This window comes from Protopterus annectens, chromosome 2.part0, assembly GCF_019279795.1.
Source record: "Protopterus annectens isolate FY-2018-M chromosome 2.part0, PAN1.0, whole genome shotgun sequence".
Lineage (NCBI taxonomy): Eukaryota > Metazoa > Chordata > Ceratodontiformes > Protopteridae > Protopterus > Protopterus annectens.
This window is the reverse complement of record NC_056728.1, coordinates 130,855,474-130,877,946: the sequence shown is the minus strand read 5'-3', so window position 1 is coordinate 130,877,946 and position 22,473 is coordinate 130,855,474. Positions and strand designations below refer to the sequence as shown.

General features: G+C 39.3%; 1 protein-coding gene across 1 annotated transcript in view; it reads right to left on the bottom strand.

The window, feature by feature from the left end:
• Positions 1-22,473, bottom strand: part of PGAP1 (post-GPI attachment to proteins inositol deacylase 1) — a 2,682,422-nt gene that overhangs the window by 1,507,633 nt on the left and 1,152,316 nt on the right. The window contains exon 16 of the mRNA XM_044060619.1: positions 18,553-18,661. Within this exon, the coding sequence (XP_043916554.1) occupies positions 18,553-18,661 (109 nt within the window). The remainder of the gene's footprint in view (positions 1-18,552; positions 18,662-22,473) is intronic.

Sequence of the window (22,473 nt, the reverse complement as noted above, 5' to 3'; positions counted from 1 at the left end):
AAACATACCTACCTGGTGCAAAAGGAATCTTATCTTCAGAGTCAAGAAGTCTAAGATCATGAAATTCAGACAGGACATGAATTACAGCTACAAAATAAATTATCAAGTCATAGAAATTTAAGATTTTGAGATGCCTGACCATGTGGTGCAGAGGAATGAAGCACTGACTGCAAACTTAGGTGACCAGGGTTTAACTAGCAGCCCCTGCATTGGCAGAGTCAGACACAGCCCACCCAGCTCTCCTGAGGGGAGGGGTAAACAATGATGGATGTGATTTCCCTGGTGGACACCAGGAAAACAATCTCCAGTCCCCACTCCTTCACTATTCTAGTGGAGTGGACTCAGAGGATAGGACAGGAAAAAACATGTTAATGGTGGCCCCTCATTGTCAACAATCAACCTTAGTGAAGGGAAATGGATGAGCTGATTGGCTGGAAGAGGGCTGATGAGAAATGTGCAGCAGGAAAAAACTCAGCAAACAATAACAATAAAATACAAGATACAACTTGTAGGAAAATTAGTAGACAATAATAAGTTTGGTGAGTGTGCAAGTCATAAAAAGGATATATGCTGCATCCTATTTTTATATGGAACATTTAGTCACTGCAGGGAGATCATTATACCAGTTTATATCCCACGGATTCAAACCTTTATTGAATACAGTGCTGCATCTTGCAGCTTTCAAACATACTACCTGAAAAATTTTGAATGACGATGCCCGTGTGCATGGTTGCCACATGTTTTAAACTAATAACAAGAAACCACATCTGGCATTGTAGCAGTCATTTGACTTGAGGTATGACATTTTGCAATTAATTTTATGCATTTTGACACAGTGATAGTTGAGCACTACTTTGAAATACCCGATCTGTACTTCTCTGAATAGGAGAAAGATCCAAGCAGAGCTGTAATTTTTTTCTTGCAGTTTATACCAAGGTCAATAGACTGTTTTTGTTTGATTGTAGCTGTGAGATTAAAGTCAGGTGTGTAATGGAGTTGTGACATTTTGATTTGCAAGTTATGTAGCAAAAGAGAAGACACTAAATAAAAGTTTTTATTTACGCACTGATTTGCAGTGCTGAAGCAACTAAATTTAGAGTTTATTGGTTCGATAGTCAAACAGCAGCACTTGACAGCTACTAAGATGTGGCAGCTGGGTTTACAGTTTACTGGAAGACCTAGAGGGCAATGGCATGAGCCTTGGCACCCCTGCTTCAAAGAAACTGCATATGGTAGTGTTAACTATACAGGTCTGCCAATAACTTGTGATGGTGTATAATGTGTTTGGGGTTACCAGCAAGAGCACAGGTTCTACTTGTGTTAGTCTGCAAACTTCTATCCAGTCCAAATGCAGACAACAGATTACAAAGTAGAAACTATCATTTACATAAAAGGAAACCAATACAGTAACCCTCTCGCCATGAATGCTACTACTAGCACTACTATGGACAGAGCCATAGTTAAGGGCAAGGTGGCTGCCCTGAGTGCAAACTGTTAAGACTACAATCAACTCTGTACAGAAGTGAGCCTAAAGATCTCTGTAAGGAAGTTATGTGATTGCTTTTGACAGGCTGCAGTATTTGTAGTCATTTCAAACAGCTTCAATCTAATTTAGATTTTCTTGCAGATCATTTCTAAACTAGTACTGCTCTATAACAGATACTTAAAAAACACCATTTAGAAACATAACGCTTTGTTCATGTTCTCTCCCTCTTTTTTTTTTTTTGCGTCAAATGGAGGGATTAGCTATGGTAGCAATCAACCAAGTTACAGGTGTGACTATGAAGCACTCCAACAATTGTTTAAAGGCAGATGACAGAAAAGAAAAAAGCAGCAAGATGGAGAAAGACACAAATAGAAAAAAGATTACATGTTGTCAAGCAGCAAATTACTACCATAGGGTCAGTAAGGAGGCACAGAAGGAATTACAGTATTTAGGTTATAAATTGTCATTGAACTTCTTTTTCTCATGGTCTGTAGCATTACCTTCTCTACAGGTGTTTCTTTACCTGTTCTTAATGTGTCCTGCCTACCCATCACTGCTTTCTCACCCTCCATTGTTGCCTACTAACCTATACTAAAATGCTGCCTCTCCCTCTCTTCATTCTTCATTCAGTTCTAAACCTAACCACTAGTAGATATTGATAAATGAATATTTAGCTGTTACCTACTTTGCCAGTCTCTCTCTCTCCAATCCATTCTCAAAAATTATCTTTTTCTTTCAGTTCCTTAAAATTTGCAGAAAGAGACAGCCCCCACCAAAATTGGACACCTGGAAGCACCCCCCCCCAACAAGATTATAAATACTTGCTTAAGCTATTTAAATTGGGCAACTGTATATTTGTATACACCCTACAGTTTACTAGGCAAGTTCCAGCATTAAATGAAAACCTTACTGCTCTATCAAAAGTAGTGTGCACACTAACTTGAATGCTGTAAATAGGACCCTCCCAAATTTTTGTACCCACAAACAATTTCATCTTATTAGTATCATTTAAAACCTAACACAATCAAAAAAATACTAACCTTAAAGTTTATGATTCAGCACTCAGCTGACTTAACTGTTGCAGCTTCATCTCTGTAACAGTAATTCTCTGGGTACTACTGCTCACCAACTGGTGCAATCAGAGCTAGCTGATTGCTTCTGTTCTGCTGCTTGATTTGCCTGGTGATGCAAACCCCTCCATTCACCCTCACTCTGTTCAGGCTCACTCAGCTCTCCTACCCTACCCCACCCCCCCATTCCCACATACCCCCACTTCAATAAGTTATACACCATAACCACTCCCACACCTGTACATGAACAAATCAAATCCTTCTGTCATCATCGTGGACAAATTTAATCCCTCTGACTTCATCCACTCAACTATCCATTCTATCCAACCCTTTCTTCCTCAACTATCCACTCCTCCCATATACCTAAGCAACTACCCTGCTACTCCCTCCCTATAACTGTCCTACCTTAGCTCATGTATACATACCCTTTACTTGCAAATAAAACCTAGCAATCACACTCTCCACTCTACTGCATATTTCTCCTTTCTATCCAATTTTAGCTCATCTACCTAAGGCTCTACCATTTAATAAAACTATAAACATAGAACAATATCATATCAGGAAACAACTATTTAAAATACCCCATCTCTCTCACTTTCTCCTCTACATCTTGCATACTTGGGTAATAAAGTTACTTAGTACTCAACTCACCTACATGGCAAAATTGCTTTCAACACTAAAGTATACCCTACCTAAACATCAATAATATACTCCAACTATACTTCATTATCCTAGCAATTCTGACAATACTTTCCCACAGTACTGCACACCATGTCAGTCTGATTCAACACCTCACCATGCCACCACTACCCCTCATTCTCAAAACTCTGCTTATTTCAATTCTCTTATCTACTAATCCATTTTCAAAATATCAACATCTCATTACACTACCTCCTAATCCCTACCTCACCATCATTCAACCAAACCTTCCCTGAAATATAAGTATATGGCCAAAATCATAAATAATGTAAAAAACTTCTAAAAATAATTAAAACCCACAGCATTAGCCGCAGACAAACTACCAGCTGATTTTCTGAAAATTCCTGCTGATGCAATAGCCTACCCTGTAGCCATTCTTATTAACAGATCTATATCTGGAAATCTAGTTCAAGATATCTGGAAAATTTCCCATATAATTTCACTCCACAAAGGAGGTAATTCAAAAGAACTGACAAACTATTATCCTATCATCATTCTTTCCACCCGATCTAAAATCCCGAAGAGGTATATGCATACACAAATCGTGGATCACCTAAATACTCACAAACTTCTGTCCAATACACAACTTGGATTTTGGGCTTTTCATAGCACAACCATGGTCTTAATGTCATTCACAGACACAGTTAATACCACAGAAACAATGGAAAATTTGTACCTGCAATCTTTCTGGACCTCTCTAAGGTATTTGATGCAGCAGCTCACAAGAAACTTATTATTGTTCTTTCCGATTTAAATCTCAGTGAACCTACTATTGCTTGGTTTCAAAGCTATCAGGTTAACAGCAAGCAGTTCAATGGCAGAAAGACATTTCCCCTCTACTTCCAGTAACTCTAGGTGTTCCCCAAGGCTCCATCCTTGGACCCTACTACTGTTTTTCCTAACAGCCTTCATACCTCGACATTTCATGCTACCGTCATCCAATATGCAGACTCCACATTAAACCGTGCTGCTTCTTCCCTTCAAGAACTTCATTCACTAACACAAGCCTCCTTTCTCTCTGCCAAATATTGGCTCTATAACTCCCAGCTTATTCTGAACCCTAATAAAACTAAACTCCTGTTCTTCTGCCCAACTAGAAACACTCCAATATATCATCCATTCAACATCACATCCAAAAATAACACTATTATTTCACCTGTCACCCACACTAAACTATGTGGGGTTGAAATAGACTGTAATATGAAATTTGATATTCACATCTCCCATCCCATAAAGAAGGTCCACAAAAAATTAGGTGTCCTATACAGAAATAAGCAATTTCTTACAAGAACAACTAAAGTAACAATAAACTAAAGTAACAATAGCACACACACCCCTCCTCTCAACACTTACCTATGCTTCTCCAATTTTCAGTAATCTAAAAAAAAAAAAAAAAAAAAAACAGACACTGCAAAACTTGAGTCATGCTACAAATAAAATTGCAAGGTTTGACACAGACACTCCCTATAGGTCTCCCACTGCATAGCCCTAAAGCAACTTAATTGGTTAGAATTACCACATCTCATCATTTATAACCAACTTGCTCTAGCCCAAAAAAATCTGCAACACACCGAATAAAACCCTGCTCTAAAAAAACTACTTCATCCCTACACCAGTAACATAGTATTACACTTCAATAACAAACTCTTCCTGGATGTAACTAAAGCAAATAATACAGAGGTGAAGCCCTCTACTCAAATTTCATAACTAGAAGATGGAATTCTTTCCCCACCAACTTAAGAGCTACAACCTCAATAACACAATTCAAAAAAATCTTTAAAAGCTCACCTGGCTGATACATGTCTCTGCTCTTGTGCCACTCCTGGCTAGGACTAATCCTCAGTGTAACACTATTCTCCTTTCTTTCCTCAGCTATGTTATACACTTGCTAACTAAGCAGTAACCGTCTACTCTCTCCTTCTTTCAGCCTTACCACAGTACAGGCCACAGACCCTCCACAATGTAATCAACTTATTCCATGCAAGATTTCCTGTCTATTTCTTTGATTATGTAATACAGGAAATGTCCTATATCTCTCAGACTTATATGCATGATCGACTATCTTTGTCATACTTCCAGTATCATAACTTCCCTTACTTGTAAGTCTGTACATAATGGCTACCATGAATGAAATTTAGCGTTGTCGCCTTACAGTAAGACTTTGTCCTGTTTGATTCTCAGCTGAAGCATCTTCTGTGTGGAGACATGCGTGAATGGGCGTACCTTCGTTGAAAGTTATGCGTCAGGGCTGGCAACTCGGCATGTAAAAATCTACTGCCAATCATTTTCGAACCAGAGTTCCGCTGTGGCAACCCCTAACAGGGAAAAGCCGAAAGACCCAACAACATTGTAACCCTTCCTGTATCATGACACTTTCCCTAAATTATAAAATTGTATACATTAACTTCTGTGTATTAATTCTGTGTATCCTTCATTTACTGCAATAACTACTGCTTATAAATATGGAGCTTTTCTCAGCGGGCATCTGCTGAAAAAGGACGTGTCCAGTCGGACCTTCCCAGTTACCAAATGTAAAATAAATAATAAATAAATAAAAAGCTACAGTCAGATCAACATTAACAACATATGAACCTGAGTTTCTAAAGGTTTAGTATGAAACTATACTAAAAACACAAACATTAAAGTGAAGCAAGTGAGCCAATGATGAGGATAAAGTCTGCCATTACACACAAACTTTACTACCAGCCTTTGCACTACATACATAAACATCATCATGATAAAGAGCTGTATAAAAAGAAGTTATGTACTCACCATAACATTCCATGTGTGTTGTCCATGTCGTCCTTTATTCTCACTGATGGGTCAGGTCCGATCTGTCGGATCAGTCTCGGCCATTACATAAGCTCAAGGTCCTCAGCTAAGCTTGTGGGCATTTTTCCCCACCCATAATGCAACTCTCCTACTTCTTCAGATCTTGTTTGCCCTCTAGAAGTGACCAGGAGAAAGTATCTCAAAATTATCTTATATAAAGATACTATAAATCATATGATGAAAGAAAAACAAATGCCCCCAACTTACACAAACACTGATTTAAATCGAATAAAACAGCAAACAGAGTAAGCACTTTCATGACCAGAAACTGTCGCTTCATCAGACAAACTAAAAAAAAAAAAACACAGCATCTATATATATATATCAATTAAATCATTAATTAGCTGATACAATCAAGTAAAACACAACTAATCTTAAAGAGAGAAGTATAAAAAATGTTTTAAAAGTACATACAGTACAACATGAAGTATCTATACATTTATTATATGTTAAAATAAATAAACATAAATATAAAAATCAATGTTTAAGCCCTCCTTAATTTTAAAAAAGGCTTAACAGAAAAAGTGCCATTCAGGCCTGGAGGTCTCTCTGCATCTAATAAAAGTATCCATTTTTGTTCAGCTGCCTCTACTGTAGTTTCAATGTCTCCCCCTCGGGGACTAGCATCAATTACCTGAATAACAAAAAAACCTAAATTTATGTGAGGGATCAGTTATCATAACATGGGTTGCTAAAGCGTTATTCTTTTTTTGATTTCGGATATCCCTAATATGCTCTAATATTCTGTCCTTCAAAAGCCTATTAGTTTTTCCTACATAAAAGACATTGCTGGCAGTAGGCAAAATATACTATATTAGAAGTACGACAATCAGCATAATAATTAATATGTACAGTAAAAGTCTTAGTAGGATGTGTGTACGAAACATTACAAAAAATATATGGACAAGCAGAACATTTTCTGCAAGGAAAAGTGCCTAATTTCATAGACTCATATGGTCTCCTTAAAATATTTTTGTTGCATAGATGCTGTTTGAGTGACTTATTATTCCTGAAAGAAAAAGCAGGAACATTACTGATCTTATTCTTTAACTTGGGACTTGCTTGTAAAATGTGCCAATTTCTTTTTATGATGTCACAATGCTCATTGATATCACTCGAGAACTAAAAAACAATTCTAAAGTCATTGGAACTAGTATCACTACCTTGACAATTATGTGCATCATTCACTATATCCCTAAAGTAAGGTTTACATCTATCACTTCTACGAGTCCAAGCTTCGTCAATTACAGTGTCTATCTCTTTCTCAGAGTACCCTCTTTTTTAATTGTATCAGCTGACTAATGATTTAATTGATATTACATATGGATGCTGTGTTTTTTCTGAGTTTGTCGGATGAAGTGACAGTTACTGGTCGTGAAAGAGCTTACTCTGCTGTTTTATTCGATTAAAGTCAGTGTTTGTCTAAGTTGGGTGCATTTGTTTTTCTTTCATTATAACATTGTTTTTTTTGCACCCAACCTTACCCTTAAGTTGTTTTTCTATTTTCAATACTATAAATCATACCCACTCAGAGGCTGTAGAGTCCTATAAAGATCCAATTACAGCTACTTGGTCTCTGAGGAAGGGGTATGCTGTTTTGGTTGTGAGAATAAAGGAGGAGATGGAAAACACACATGGAATGTTATGGTGAGTACATAACTTCTTTATGTGATGCTGCCAATCTCATCTTTATTCTCACTGATGTGACCGCGTCCCTAGCTACCCAATTCTTGGGTGGCACATGGGAGAATATTTCGCAGAACCATAAAACCAAAGGATGCTCTACTCCTAGAGGCCAAACCCAACTAGGAATGGAGAAATAAAAGTATGTGGTTTAGCCCATGTTGCTGCAGCACAAATGCTGTCAAAAGGTAATTTGGCGTGGAAAGTTGCTGAAGTGGCTACTGACATGGTAAAATGAGCTTTGCTAGTATTAGGAATAGTCTTGTTTTTAGAACTTTATATGAAAGATATGCATTGTGAAAGCCAACTGGATAGTGTTACCTTAGAAACTGGTTGGCCCTTCCTAGCATCTGAATAAGAGATAAAGATGGTCTGACTTTTTAAATTGCAATGTCCTGTGTAAACAGAAACGTAACTGCCTATGAATATTCAGAAGGTGCAGAGTTTACTCTCCCTTGTTTTGAAAATTTGGAAAGAACATTGCTAAGTCAACAGACTGACTGAGGTTATTTTCCGAAACCACTTTAGGTAAAAAGGAGGGGTTAGTTTATAAAGAGGCTCTGTCCTTATGAAAGATTATGTACGGAGGCTTGGAGGATAAGGTCTGTAATTCTGAAACTCCTTGTTGAAGTAAGAGCCACCACAAAGAGTATTTACCATGAGAGATATTTCAAATCGCATGTAGCAAAAGGTTCAAATGAAGGGGAGACAATCTTTGACAATACAAAATTCAAGTCCCAAGGCAGAATAGGGTTTCTGTATGGATGGTAAATCAAGGTATTTCCCCCAAGGAATGCTTTACAAAGTCTGTTCGACATTACAGCAGAACTGCTATCTCCTATGTGAAAATTTAAGATAGCTGCTAACTGAACCCTAATAGCAGCTGCAGTGGCTCCTTCATTAAATAACTTGGCTAAGAATTCCTGGATAGAATGTAAGGGTGCTATTAATGGATCTATCTGATTTAGGCTGGACCAAGCCACAAATCTTCGCCATTTGTTTTTGTACAGTTTTGAGTAGAATTTTTGTGGGAAGACAGCAAAATGTGTTTAACTGGAGAATAAAGTAGAGGAAACCTGGCGATCATGGAAACTGGAGAGCTAAGCTGTCAGTATGAGATTGTGTAGACTAGGATGAACCCTTCCTGACGGATGAGACAGACTATCTGTAGCTGGGTCCAAGATCCATGGTCCTTCCTGCACATGAGGCCAAATAAAGGGGAACCACATCTGTCAAGGCCAATGGGGGCAATCAGAATTATTGTGGTCTCCAGTGAACTTGATTTCTGTAAGACTTTGGGGATTAGAGGTATTGATGGGAAACAAAGAAGTCATGGGGGCCAATCATCAACAAGTGCATCCCTGGGTGACTCCCCCATTGGAGGGATCAGGGCAAAGTAGTTGCTGTATTTGGCATTAATGGGTGATGTAAAGAGATCGCAGCAAGGCTGGCCCCATTTCCGAAGATCTCTTCCGCAACTTTCTGACTGAGGGAACACTTGTGCAGCCAAAGAATGGCTCTGCTCAGTTTGTCTGTAATTGTGTTGGATTTCCCCGGAATGTGTACTGCTGTGAGAAAGCAGTTGGAATCCTCTGCCCATTACCAGATCCTCAGGGCTTCTCGACATAAGGGGTAAGGTCTGGATCCCCCTGGTTTATATACCAGACCATAGTCATGTTGTCTGATTGAACAGCTACTGTACCTAGAGGGAGGGAGTCCTAAAATGCCTGCAACGACAGGAGCACCCCCCCCTTATCTCTAGAACATTTATTTGCAAATGGGCCTCATGTTCCTGCCAACTGCCTTGGACTGTTTTTCCCAGATAATGCCCCCCCCTACCCTATCTGGGAGGCATCCATCGTCACTGTAGCTTGGGGCTGAGGGGGGACAAATAATGGCTGTAAGAGACCAGGGGAGAATTTGGCCACCAATAAAGGTCTGTCTTGCATGAGTTGGTTATTATAATCTTGTACGAAAGTGGAAGATCCCGAAATTACCACTGTGTCAAAAGTAGCCACTGGAGGAGTCTCATAGAACACCAAGCCAGTGGTATTATAACAACTGAAACTGCCATTTTGCCTAGCACCTGTAGAACTAGCTTCTCAGAAGCCTATTTTTTCTGACCAGCATCACTACATAACGTCGCAGATCATGTACCCTTTTCTTAGGGAAGTTTTGCTGACATAATTGTTGTGTTTATCTGGAACCCTATGAATTCACCAAGGATTCACATGGCTCTAGCTCAGATTTTTTGTAATTTATAGTAATTCCAAGGGAGGAATAAAACTGTAGGGTAAAGTCCCTAGTTTGCTGAAAAAAATGCCTGGTCGGGGCAGTGATGAGCTGGTCGTCCAGATATGGAAACACTTGGAATCCTTGGCATCTTAGGTGAGCTGCCACTACTGCCATACATTTGGTGAACACTCTGGGGGCTGTCATGAGACCAAAGGGCAGGGCTCGAAACTGGAAGTGACTAGCTCCTAGCCAGAAGCACAAGAACCTTCTGGATCACCTGTCCATTAGAATATGGTACTATACATCCTGAAGGTCTACAGAGCACATCCAACTGTCTTTTTCCAGAAATGGAAGTATCGACTGCAGTGTTCCCATCTGGAACTTGGATTTCTGAATGTATTTGTTCAGATTTCTGAGATCCAAAATGCGTCTCCAGTCCCCTGTTTTCTTTGGCACTAAAAAAAATCTTGAGCAAGTTCCGCATCCTCTCTGGTCTGCGGGGACTTCTTGGATGACTCTCTCTTTTAGCAACTTTTGAATTTCTAAGGTTGCATGTTCCTTTTGACTGGGTGAAACATCTGAAACTGTGTTTACAGGGGCAGTATGGGAGAATGGAATGTCATTATCCCTGGATATTATGTTCGAAACCAATCTGTAGGTTGTGATGTTTTGCCAGGTTTTTTGGTGCAGAGACAATCATCCCCGGAGAGCCTCCAGAGGTGAGCAATCAGGCACTCCTTCAGAAGTGTTGAAAGGGCCCGCCCAAAGAAAGATTCTCTGGAGCCCTGATAATGTAGGCCTCCTTTGCAGTGAGTGCAGCACCTACCATTATTGTTTCCCCCTCTGCCCCTCAGGGAACTTTCACCTTGTACAGCATGTAAAGACCTTTGGGAGTTTCTGAACCACAACTTCCCGTTATCCCTCTGACCATTAGGAAATGGTCTGGTGGGTGTGGAAAAACTACTCCAATGACAGATGAGGTCTTGCCTTCCTGTTCACACCTGATGAGGGTTTCCTTCACTTTCGTCCCAAAAATAGAAGAACCATCAAAAGGGGCATTAACAAAGGCAGACTTGAAGGGCACCGAGAAGTTGCAAAGGTGCATCCAGGCCTGTCTCCAAAGAGCAATACCCGAACCTGCAGGTCTACTTGTTCCATCTCCTGCATACGATATGAGCCTCATGGAAGAGGTTACATCCAAATTGAGGGTGGCAAGCTGAGCATTAAAACTTTATCTGGTACTGCATCAGCTACAGCTCCTTGGAGGGAAACTGAATTCATCCTCGGGTCTTGGTGAGTACCTTCACAAGGTGGTCCCTGTTTTGTACAAAATCTCACAAAGGCAACACTGATATATAGACTGTATTTATATAGCATATATCATGGACAGAAGTAGGTCAAAAATTAAGAGAGATAGCTGGGTGCATAAGACCCAGGATAAAAAAAAGTGTCCAATCCTCGTAGGGGCACTGGTGCCAGGACTGGAAAAAATGTCACCGTAGAATCCTCAAAATACAGAAACATTCCTACAATGGAGCCAGGCCCGGGGGGGGGGGGGTCCCCCTGTTGTAGAAGAAAGTAGCAGTCCACAAAAATCACAAAAACTGATAGGCCAAAGAAGAGCCATAAAGATGAGGATAAGAAAGAAATTATGTACGGTTACTATTATGCAAAAAGCCCAGAATTTCCAGACACAAGATATACAAAATGATTAAGACAGAAATTAGAGGAAAGAAAAATACTTCCAAAAGAAAAACTGTCAGAAGCTTCAAATGAAAATGTGTGTTCTTTAATACAACTTTAAGCTGTTTGGAAAAAGAAGAATCTGAGGAAGTGCAAAAATATAAACAAAACCAAGAGATATTTGAAAAGTGTAAAAAAGAAATCTGTACATGGGAAAGAAAGAGAGATTTGATATGGTGCAAAATTTATGCAAAGGAGAAAGCCACATCAATCAATATAAAGAAGGCAGCCCCAATGATATTCAAACAGAAATACAGGCAAAGGCATCCGGATATGGAAAAATTCACAATAAAAAAATAACATCACAAAGATGGAACACAGAAAAGAATATTACTAAAGCAGAAGTTAAAAAAAACAAAAGTTGAAGCTATGAGTGCCTGTGAACTGAAGGATTTGGTGTAGAAGGTAACACAAGTTGCATCACAGCATGCTGGAGTGAGTCCCCAAAGTAAGAAGAAGCAGGAAAGATCAGGAAACGTCTGAAGAAATATGGAAAAAGAGATCTAATATGGTGTAATATTTATGCAAAGGAAAAAGCAAAACTAACCAATATAAACAAAGCAGCACCAAAGATATTTGAAGAGAAATACAAAGGAATCCGGACATGGAAAGCTTTACAATATAAAAAATAAGAAAACAAAGAGGAAAAGTAGAAAAGGAGATCAGTAATGGAGAAGTTAAAGAAATAGAAATTGAGGTTAAGGAGTACCTGCAAAGTGAAAGATTCAGTGTAGAAAATCTAATTCAGAAATCACCACAACAGGATAGAGCAATGGATAGCCAAATTAAGGGGAAACCAGTGGAACACGAAGCAATTGGTCAAGCGCCATATGAAGATAATCTGAAGCCTTTCACAGGAAACCAGTATAAGTGTTCCACATGAAGCTAGACAGCAAGGGAAGGAACAGGAAACTGTGGAAACTCTGATGCAGTCAATGTTGAGGAGTGATAGACCAGTGAGTTCCCATATGACAGGACAACAGATGGCACAGGATGAAATTGAAGAGAATGTGCCACAGGAAGATGCTAAAGAATCTTCTATACAATGCCCGCAGGAAATTAAAAACAAGGGATGTTCCCTAAGTTTGGGAGAAAATGAGCCAAGAGAAGAGTTGGTTGATTTAATAGACATAGACAGATATATCAAGATCAATGAAAGAAATAGACTCCAGAAGGTTAATAAAAGCCAAAAAGTCAGAAGTCTGATAAAACAATTGAACACAGTAATTAGGACTATTTGGAGATCCGTGCACTAACAGACGTAAGCAGGATATATTACTGTGCAGCTAAATTAATAACTGATAAACGTTCTACCACAAGAACACAGGGTAGTGAGGGAAAGGAAGGGGAGAAATCGAATACCATCATAGAAATAACAAATGGTGAAAATTATAAAGCAGTTAAGACAAGAAGTGTCACTGTTAGAAGACTATAGAAGAGGGAAAAGATCAACAAAAATACTAAGAAAGATGCATGTGATAAAAGCATCGTGCAGTATTAGAAAAGACCAGGCTCTATCATGCACTATCTCAAATAACAAACTAAAATTTTCAGCACAGGTGGAAAAACTTTGAAGATAAACATAAAAGAAAAGTACAAAGTAATACATTTATTTATGCCCCAATAAAGTTTTAAAGAGAACTGAAAAACAAGGTAAAAGGAATTGAAAGACTGCCAGAAAAGAAGAAATAGATACATTTTGGAGAAATATCTATGAAGATCCTGTGGAGCATAAAGATGCTAAATGGATAGAAGAAGTTAAAGAAAGAATAAGAAGTTTAAAGGTATAGGATATGAAATGGGATGAATTAAGAGCCAAAGAGACTGAAATAAAGTTAAGAAAAGCCTCTAATTGGAAAAGCCCAGGCCCAGATGCAGTACCTAACTTTGGCTAAAGTATTAACATCTTTGCATGAAGATTTAGCCATAAGTAAGAAATATTTATATGCGCACCCCAAACAGACACCAACCTGGCTAACAACAGGAAAAACAATGCTCCTACTTAAGCGTGAACCTGCAAGCTAACCTAAAAATTATAGGCCAAAAATTTGCCTTCTGACAACGTATAAACTACACATGGGAATTGATGCCAAAAGAGTTTATAGTTATTTAGAAGAAAACTCAATTACAGCAGTAGAACAGAAGGGTAATAAAAGAAAGTCATATGGAACAAAGAATCATTTGTTGTTAAAGTCATAGTGGAGAACTGTAAAAAGGAGAAGAATCTAAGTATGACATGGATTGACTACAAAAAAGCATTTGATAATATCCCATATTCATGGATAAAAGAGTGCTTAAAAATGTGCAAGATACATCCTACACTGATCAACTACATTACAGTGACCATGAAACAGTGGCAGACCACTTTGCAATTAAGCCATGATAAAACACAAATTATTATTCTGTTTCTCCCTTAACTCATTAAGCTGTCTACTTAACAGTTTAGACCATGACTATAACTTGGCTCCTAGAAAACAACTAAGTGTATAAGTGTAAAGCCTTCTCATCTTCTCTTTGTTGATGACATAAAACTGTATAGCTCATCAGATAAGGAACTGAAAGTACAACTGCAAGTTGTCAAAACTTTTTCAGATGATCTAAGAATGTCATTTGGTCTTGATAAATGTGCAAAAGCAACCTTTAAAGAAGGAAAACAGTTTGGGACAAGACTGCGATATAAAAGAACTTAAGCAAGAGGGAGTGTATAAATACTTGGGAATTGGTGAAGGATCGGCAATAAAACATGAACAAATGCCAATAAAACTTAGTAAGGAATATTTCAGAAGACTTAAATCAATCTTGAAAACAGCACTGACATCTAGGAACAAAATCCAAGCTATAAACCAATTTGCTCTTCATTTCCTAAGTTTTGGAGTGATTGACAGTGCATACCAAGATTATATGTTCCCCGTTCTGAAGGAGGAATGGGCCTCCTTGAAACTGATTACATGTATAGATCTGCAACTGTGGGACTCCATACATATCTGCAGACCTCACAATATCCAAACATAGTGAAAGCTTTGAAACATGAGGAGAATAAATCTAAGATGACTTCTCTGCTTAATTTAACAGAAGCATATCGGCGTCAATCGGTAATGGAAATCAAACCAGAAGTAGATAAAAACCAGGCAGCAACTGAAAGTGCCAAAAAACAAAATAAAGAATATAGAGTGAAGGACCAGAAGGCAATAAATGTGGAAAATGCATAAATATAGTTGCAAGTATAGAAAACGTCTGGAAGAACCAAGAGATGAAAGGCTAATATTGGCAGCACAAGATAGTGGGCTACGTACACTTTGGTTTACGAAGTCCATTTAACATGTGGGAGAAACAGACAAATGTAGGTTTTGCAAAACAAAATTGGAAACAGTTGCACACCTCATTGCTGGTTGCGACATACTAATGGCAGAAGGAATGTATACTGAAAGGCATAATAATGTGGCGGACTGCTGCACTAGGGATTGTACAAACATTATGGTATCGAAGTGGCTGAAAAACACTGGAAACATGAACCACAAAGCATCATAGAAAATGATGAAATCTACATCACATGGGATCATCTACTACCAACAGTTCAAAAGACAGATGCTAGAAAACTAGATATAGTAGTCCATGAAAAGAAGACAAAAGTAGCATTGATCATTGAAATCACCACACCCAGTGACTATACTGTCTTACGTACAGACAGACACAAAGTCATAAAATATCAGGATTTGCAAGCAGAAATGAGAGCAATGTAATAGTTACCCAGATAGTTCCAATAGTAGCAAGACCAACGGGTCTTATAAAAACAGAGTCTAAAATCATATTTAGATATGCTACCAATACAGGTAACTCTGCACGAATTGCAGAAGGAGTCACTACTGGGCACATTGCAGGTGCTGTGAAGAGCACTTTTAACTGACATCAAACAGTGAAACAATACTAATTTCATGAACTTTAATTGTACTCGGTCCCTCTACAGCCTGGTAAAATGGGTAAGGTAGTTCAGAGACCGAAAGGAAAAGGTCACTGATGAAAACACATGCTTCCCATATCTATCCATAGTCCTAGAATCCTTATTAGGAGGATGGATAGAGGAGGTGGTCTCTGATAGCTCCTTTTTTGTGGCCGCCACCACGACCATGGCATCAACTGCAACAGTATTAGAAAAGCCTTATCCTTTGGAGCAGTAATGTATTTGTCTGGCCTTCTCGGAGTGGACTTTATGGAATATGGGGTCTCCCAGGCTTTCCAAGACATTAAGTCCATAAGCTTGTCAGAAGGTGGGGACACCTAAGAGGTAGAAGGGCGAGACCTGAAAGCATTCAGGTAGACCGATTCCTCAGCAGAAGGGGTGTGGACTGCCAATCACCCCTCTGTTTTAAAATTTCACAGATGTCTCCAAAGAATACATTTTCAGGGGGTGACCATGGGAACCTTTCTGCACTATCAAGGTCGGTATCTGAAGTGATAGACTCTTCAGGTGAGTCAAGATGCTTCCTCTTGCAGGTTGTCTTCCTGGGGACCTCCTCAGTGGGACACTCAGGGGAAGGTTCAGAAGGGGGGGGTCCCTTGCTGGACATCCTGAGGCCTCTCTGTGTTCCTGTGGCAGGGTTATGTGACAGGATAAAAACAAATGAGTAGAACTGGGAGGAAAAAGGTTCTGTCTTTGACTGGGATGGAGTCAAAACCATCCTCATAACTTCGAAAGCCAACTGTCCCTGCTCCCGAGGAATCCCCCTGATCTGGCAAGGAAGTTGTTGGAGTTGAAGGCATCTGCGGCGCCGAGAAGAGAAGCTCCGAGTCAGGAGCCGAACTCACCCATGCCAAAGCCCCCAGAGACAGGGTCAGATCCAGAGAGATCTGAGCCGACTCAGAGGATCTGACCAGGGAGTGTCAGCTCCTAGAGATGTCCTGCTCCGACTGCATGAAAACACTCTGGGCAGTAACCGGTTCAGAGGAAAGGGAGGGTTCTGTGGCCGATATAGACACAATGTGGAGATCAGAACCTTCTGGCTCCAAAACCACAGGATGGATTGGAGGAAGAAAAAGTACTGTAGGAGAGGGATGTGTCTGGTCCGATTCCTTTGGGCTCAGGTCCAGTAAAAGTTTCGCTAGGGCTGGGGTCTTTAGCAATCTCTGCATAACCCTGTCCACATCTTCATCAGAATGGCTCCTGACAGACTGAGTAGACAATGTTGGAGATCTAGACATTGACAGTATAGGAGAAGAGAGCTATGACATTACTGGTTCCAGAGATGGTGAATGGCTCTGATGTAGAATTTCTTTCGGCAGTGAAGACGTTAGAGTTGAGGGTTCAGGTGGCCGTTTGACAGTCTTGTATCCAGCAGATGCTGTCTGCAACGATGGTTCTGATGGAGCAGACAGTCTAGGAGTTTTTTGACTCAGTTCCAAAGTGGATTTCGGATCCAAAGATGACCATTTCTAGGATTTTTGACAACTTTTAGAGGACTCTTCAATATCAATTTGTTTTTGCACTCCATAAGTGCTCGTTGATTAAAGCTATGACAAATGGCACGTTTCCTGAAGGTGAAGAGGCCCCACGCAATACACACTAAGTGTGGGAATCACTAGGGGGTATCTTCTTTCCACATTTCTCGCATTTTTCGAATCCTAGAGGTTTTTCTTCCTGTTTTTGAGACATAGTGAGGGAAGAACAGCAACAAGAAAAAAAATTACAACAACAGAAAACACAATAATTAAATCATGCACACAACTCAAACACTCCAGTGGCAGACGGATAGAAATATACTTTTTTTTTTTTTTATTTAAATCGTCCTCTAAGCGGACTAGTTCTAAACCCTCTAACTAAAACAGGTGATAGCAGGGGTAGGGAACATTCATGCTATAAATTTTAATTAATTAAAATATATTTTAATTACAGAAAAGGAAAACTATCAGCTAGAAACACTGAAAAAAAAAAGGGAAAGATGAATAAAAATTAAAAGCACTTAGCCCAGAGCAAGCTTTTGGAACCTCTTCGCTGCATGGCAAATGAGATCTGAGGTAGTAGGAGAGTTGCATTGTGGGTAGGGACAAATGCCCACAAGCTTAGCTGAGGATCTCGAGCTTATGTAATGGCTGAAATGGATCTGACGGCTCGGATCTGACCCATCAGTGAGAATAAAGATGAGATTGACAACATCACATCTAAAGTTTTCTTCATGATCTTTAAGCAATCAGTACTTCTTACCTGTGCTTCGACATCTGCTGAATAAAGACTTCTGCAACACATTCTGCATTCATAAAAGTATCATTTAACCCTCAAACTGCTTTGCCAGCTTCCTTCCCAAGTAATAGTACAGATCAATCCCTAGCTCATGTTTTAAATGCAAAGCATATTAATGTAAATGAAGCTGGCCATTATTACGTGGTATCCTTGATCTGGAACCAATGTCCCTAATGAACAAAGGCAGCCTGTGAACACGATGTGCACAAGCCTACAGCATAGCTATAAAATTCGCTGACATTCTGAAGTGTAAGCAATATTTTGGTAAATATTGGGCAAGCTTGGCTAGGCTTAAAATGGCTGTTGGGGTGATAGCAAAGTGATCAGCAAAGAACCAGTACAGTGACACTGTTTACATTCCATGCAGATACACAAGTATGTTCACTAAGCTATTTTTATGTATTAGCTAACACAAGAGCTAGGAAGTGGATAATATCTAAATTATCTGAATGTACTACGCATATACGTATTATGCGTATGCTTATACGTGCGTGTGTGTGTGTTTGTGTGCATACACACATATATACATTATACTCATATTTTTTTAAATTTTAAAGTCATGTATTTCATACCTGATATTGACAATCTCGACTTGTATAAAGATGCAGCACAGACACAGAGCTGTCATTCACTGGGCGTGCAACGTGCAATTTCGCTGAAATTTCAACACTGGATGGGACACTGAAATCAGATATTAGAAATGCTGCACTTTAGAAAATAAAAATAAAAAAAAAAACATATTGCCCAATTTTTTAACCAAGACTCCAGAAGTAGATCCATTATCAAGACTGTAAATGCCATCTTTTGGTTTGTTGTCCTAGCCTTCCTCATTCTGACAACATACTGTCTACTCCCAAACCCAGGTTTCCCATATATTCTTTACTCTACCAGTAATGGGAGAGCTCCATTTAAACAGGAAATGAAATCTGCATGAATACTGGTGGAGGTAGGGTGAAAATCAGATGTGCAACTTGTTACTTAGAACTTAAAACAACTGAAGGAAATTTCTGCACAGATGCTACTCTAAGCACACTCCCCAACTCAGAACAGCTTTTCACCATCAGTGAAGAATTCTACCTGGGATTAACTGAGGCAAGTTAATCTTGCACGATTCCCACAAGGAAGGAGAATCTGCCCCCAGGGCCTTAATCCCTCCCTGAATGTCAACCCTTCAGTATCTGGTGTGCTAGTCAAACTGAAGTCACTGACAACACAGGCAGATCTCTGGCTCACATGGGTTATTTGCCTCGCTTTTCTAACTATGAGAATATATCATAATAAAAGGTATGTTGTTTATGGCATTATATCATCTGTGAAAGGACCACTCCTGATGAGTAGTCTATGTGGTTCACACTTTCCCTAAATCAGGATAAAGCAAAAATCAATGAAAGTATCATGTTCAGTGATGCATACACACCTATTATAATGTGTCAGTGCCGTATACCAACCAACCTTCTCTTAGCCATTAAGCACTCTCTTACAAGATAAGAAATTATAAATATTTGCACTTACACTGTTTCCGAGCCATATTCTTGTATACACTTGTTTAACTTATATGGAACTCCAAAAGTCTGGGTGAAGAAAGGCAGAGAGAGAAATAGAAAACTTTCTAACTCATCAAGGAGGATCCTGTGATAAGAAATGCTAATATAACACTACAGCAGCTAGAATTAACAGATGATCTGCCTTGGTGGGTCAAGAATTATCACTTCAAAGATGTAAGAATGGGCAGTACAATGGCTAAAGTTCAGAAAGTAAAACTAAGTATAGTTGTACCAATAGACACCTGACTACAGAAGTTGGGAATCAAGATACTACTGCTTGGACAAGGTGTGGACAAAGAGCTACTTTGCTGGGATACAAAGGCCTGCAAATAGAGTTTTTCATGAAGCAGGCGATGGGGGGAGGCACTCCTCCAGTGGAGTACTCTCTGACTGCAACATTCATCAATGGGTGGTTAATTACCTGTGACACAAGATAATGGAGAATGCAATCCACTTGGGTAAGTCTCTGCTTGGCAAATGCAAGCCCTTGTACCCGTGCAGTAAAGGAGATGAACAAGTGCCTACTTTTCTACTCTTGTAGAGGCTACAAAACCCCTGGTATAAATGACAAAATATCTGTAGATACTTTATTAAACAAAAAAGGGCAAGATTATAGAATGTCCAAGGTTTTTTGTAAGTCTGAGTATTTCTGTAAATAGTTACTTACGCAGTTAGTGTATATGATAAAAATGCAATATATGTTTGTTAGAGATATGACTGAGGCAGTGTTAAAAAGTACTGTTGACATGACAAACTTTTTGAAGTTCATTTTAAAAGCGTTTGATATTTAATTGTTTAATTAACTGTGGAACATGTGACTTTTTTAGTTATATTTAAATTTGTGTTGACCTGTGCTGATTCACTCTGACAAAGCTCTGTGATTAAGTTTGAACGAAAGCATTTGATGATTTGTGAAGTAAAATTTTCCTGTGAAGTAATGTTGGCGGCAACACTTGTTCATTTTTAGTCTTTTTGTCTACATTGTTTTGGACTTTTTGGTTACTCATGCATACATTTCAGGTAATAAATGAGGTTCAAGTGAACATCCAGGTGTCTTTCTCCCTTGGTTTCAGCCCTTGCAAAGAAAACCAGGACATGACTAGATTAATTCAAGAATACTCAGAACCACCTTAGAAACGAACTGACTGTTTCTAAGGGACCATAAAAATGGTTACTTACACAACACATAACAGTCAGGCACTCAGAGAGCCTACATGTAAAGGTGCTGGCCAGTAAAAGATTATTCCAAAAGAATAACTTCAATGCCACCAAACTAGTAAACTCAAAATGAGAACAGACAGGCTTGTGGATCATAAAGATTAGAGCTTAAGAAGATGACTTCTTCAAAGGAGGAAACAGATGCAGTACTCATTCAAAGGATTAAACTGCTTAACCAGATGGCACTTGGTTAAATCAAGAATCATACTGTTTTCTCATCTGATAGCTGATGGACTCTCAGAACATCAAATCTAAAAGATCACCAGCATCCTGTCATGGTGGCAAGAGTCCAAGAGCAGTGAGAGAGCGAGTGTTGCATTCTCCTCACTTTCCTCCCTCTTATTCGACAAAGTATGTACAATCTCAGACTTAATATTGTCATACTACGTATTTGGAGAGAGGGGGCTTGTCCCATATCAGGTGGTGCAAGGGGCATGCCCACTGCAAAAATCTGTTTGTGCTTTGCAGCATTGGGAGTGTTGCTGTTTTTTTTTAGTAACTTTCTAAGGTTTTAGATGTTTTGGGTTTGAATAATTGTTTGCTGATTAAGCAAGATTTGGTTCCTCATAGTGGATCCAGCTAAATCATTCTCTCAAGACCATGGTGTGCAGAAACAGCTGTCACATGCATCTTAACTATGGAGTAAAGGGTTACCCAAAATATAAAGGTACTCAAGATAGGTTAGGATCACTATAAGCTAGCCTAGGGAGGTAGTACCAGTTAACATACCACCCAGATTGTGAACTGCCTCTATTTGGAGGCTACACTATGTCAAGTGGAGGGCTTTCTAATAGACTTCATAACCTGTAACAATCCATTCAGCAAATCTAGTGAGATTAGAGGGTTATACATTTGGAGTCAATCCATGAGGTGGATTCAGATATTGCACCAACTATAGCAGACATCCTTTGCTAGGACTGCTTGGATTTTTCTTAATAACCAGGGGCCCGAGTGTCTGAAACCATACTACTTCAGTCACCACTGAGGATGACAAAGAATTGAGGGTTCTTTGGGAGTCTTTCTTCTCAGGACATTTTGGTAAGATGTGGAGGCAATGAGAATAATAGGAATGCATATAATAACCTCTGGTGTCATGGTGGTGGAGAAGTCCAATGTTACCCTCCCACGTTATCCTGCTACAATGAAACAGGGGGAAGTTGGGGACTTCCGTGTTGACTACACACTGCTCAACAGGCTGAGTGAAGTTCTCCACTTGTGAAAACAAGCTATGAAGATAGGGCCACTAAAACTATCAGTCTGGGTAAAATTCAGTCACTGGATAGTAATTACTTGGTTTGGATGCCAGTAAATAAGACATTTGGAGAACATGAGAGAAAATCTACCAGAAAACAGAAAATTCTGGTTAGGAAACTCTTACATCTGTTCAGCAAAAAGCAGTTCAAGTTTCAGCTTTCCTACAGGAGATACTTTTCCTCTAAATTACTGGAAGGCAATTCAAATGTATTTAAAAGACCACAATCAGTTTGCCTCCAGGATGCCTGAATAACAGCCTTAATGACTGGCTATATGAGGAGTGGGTATTGAACCATGGCTCAACTGGCTTCTTTGTAAGCTGCACTTAAAGGCATTTCTAAGAGGATGGACTAAGTGACAGAGCATAGGTCAAGCTGTACCTCATACGCCTAAGCCCTCCGCCAAAGAAGAATCAATGTTGGTGTGTTTGGGGTGGGGGGGGTTCAGTAAAGTGAGCAGATATCCAAATTATACTTC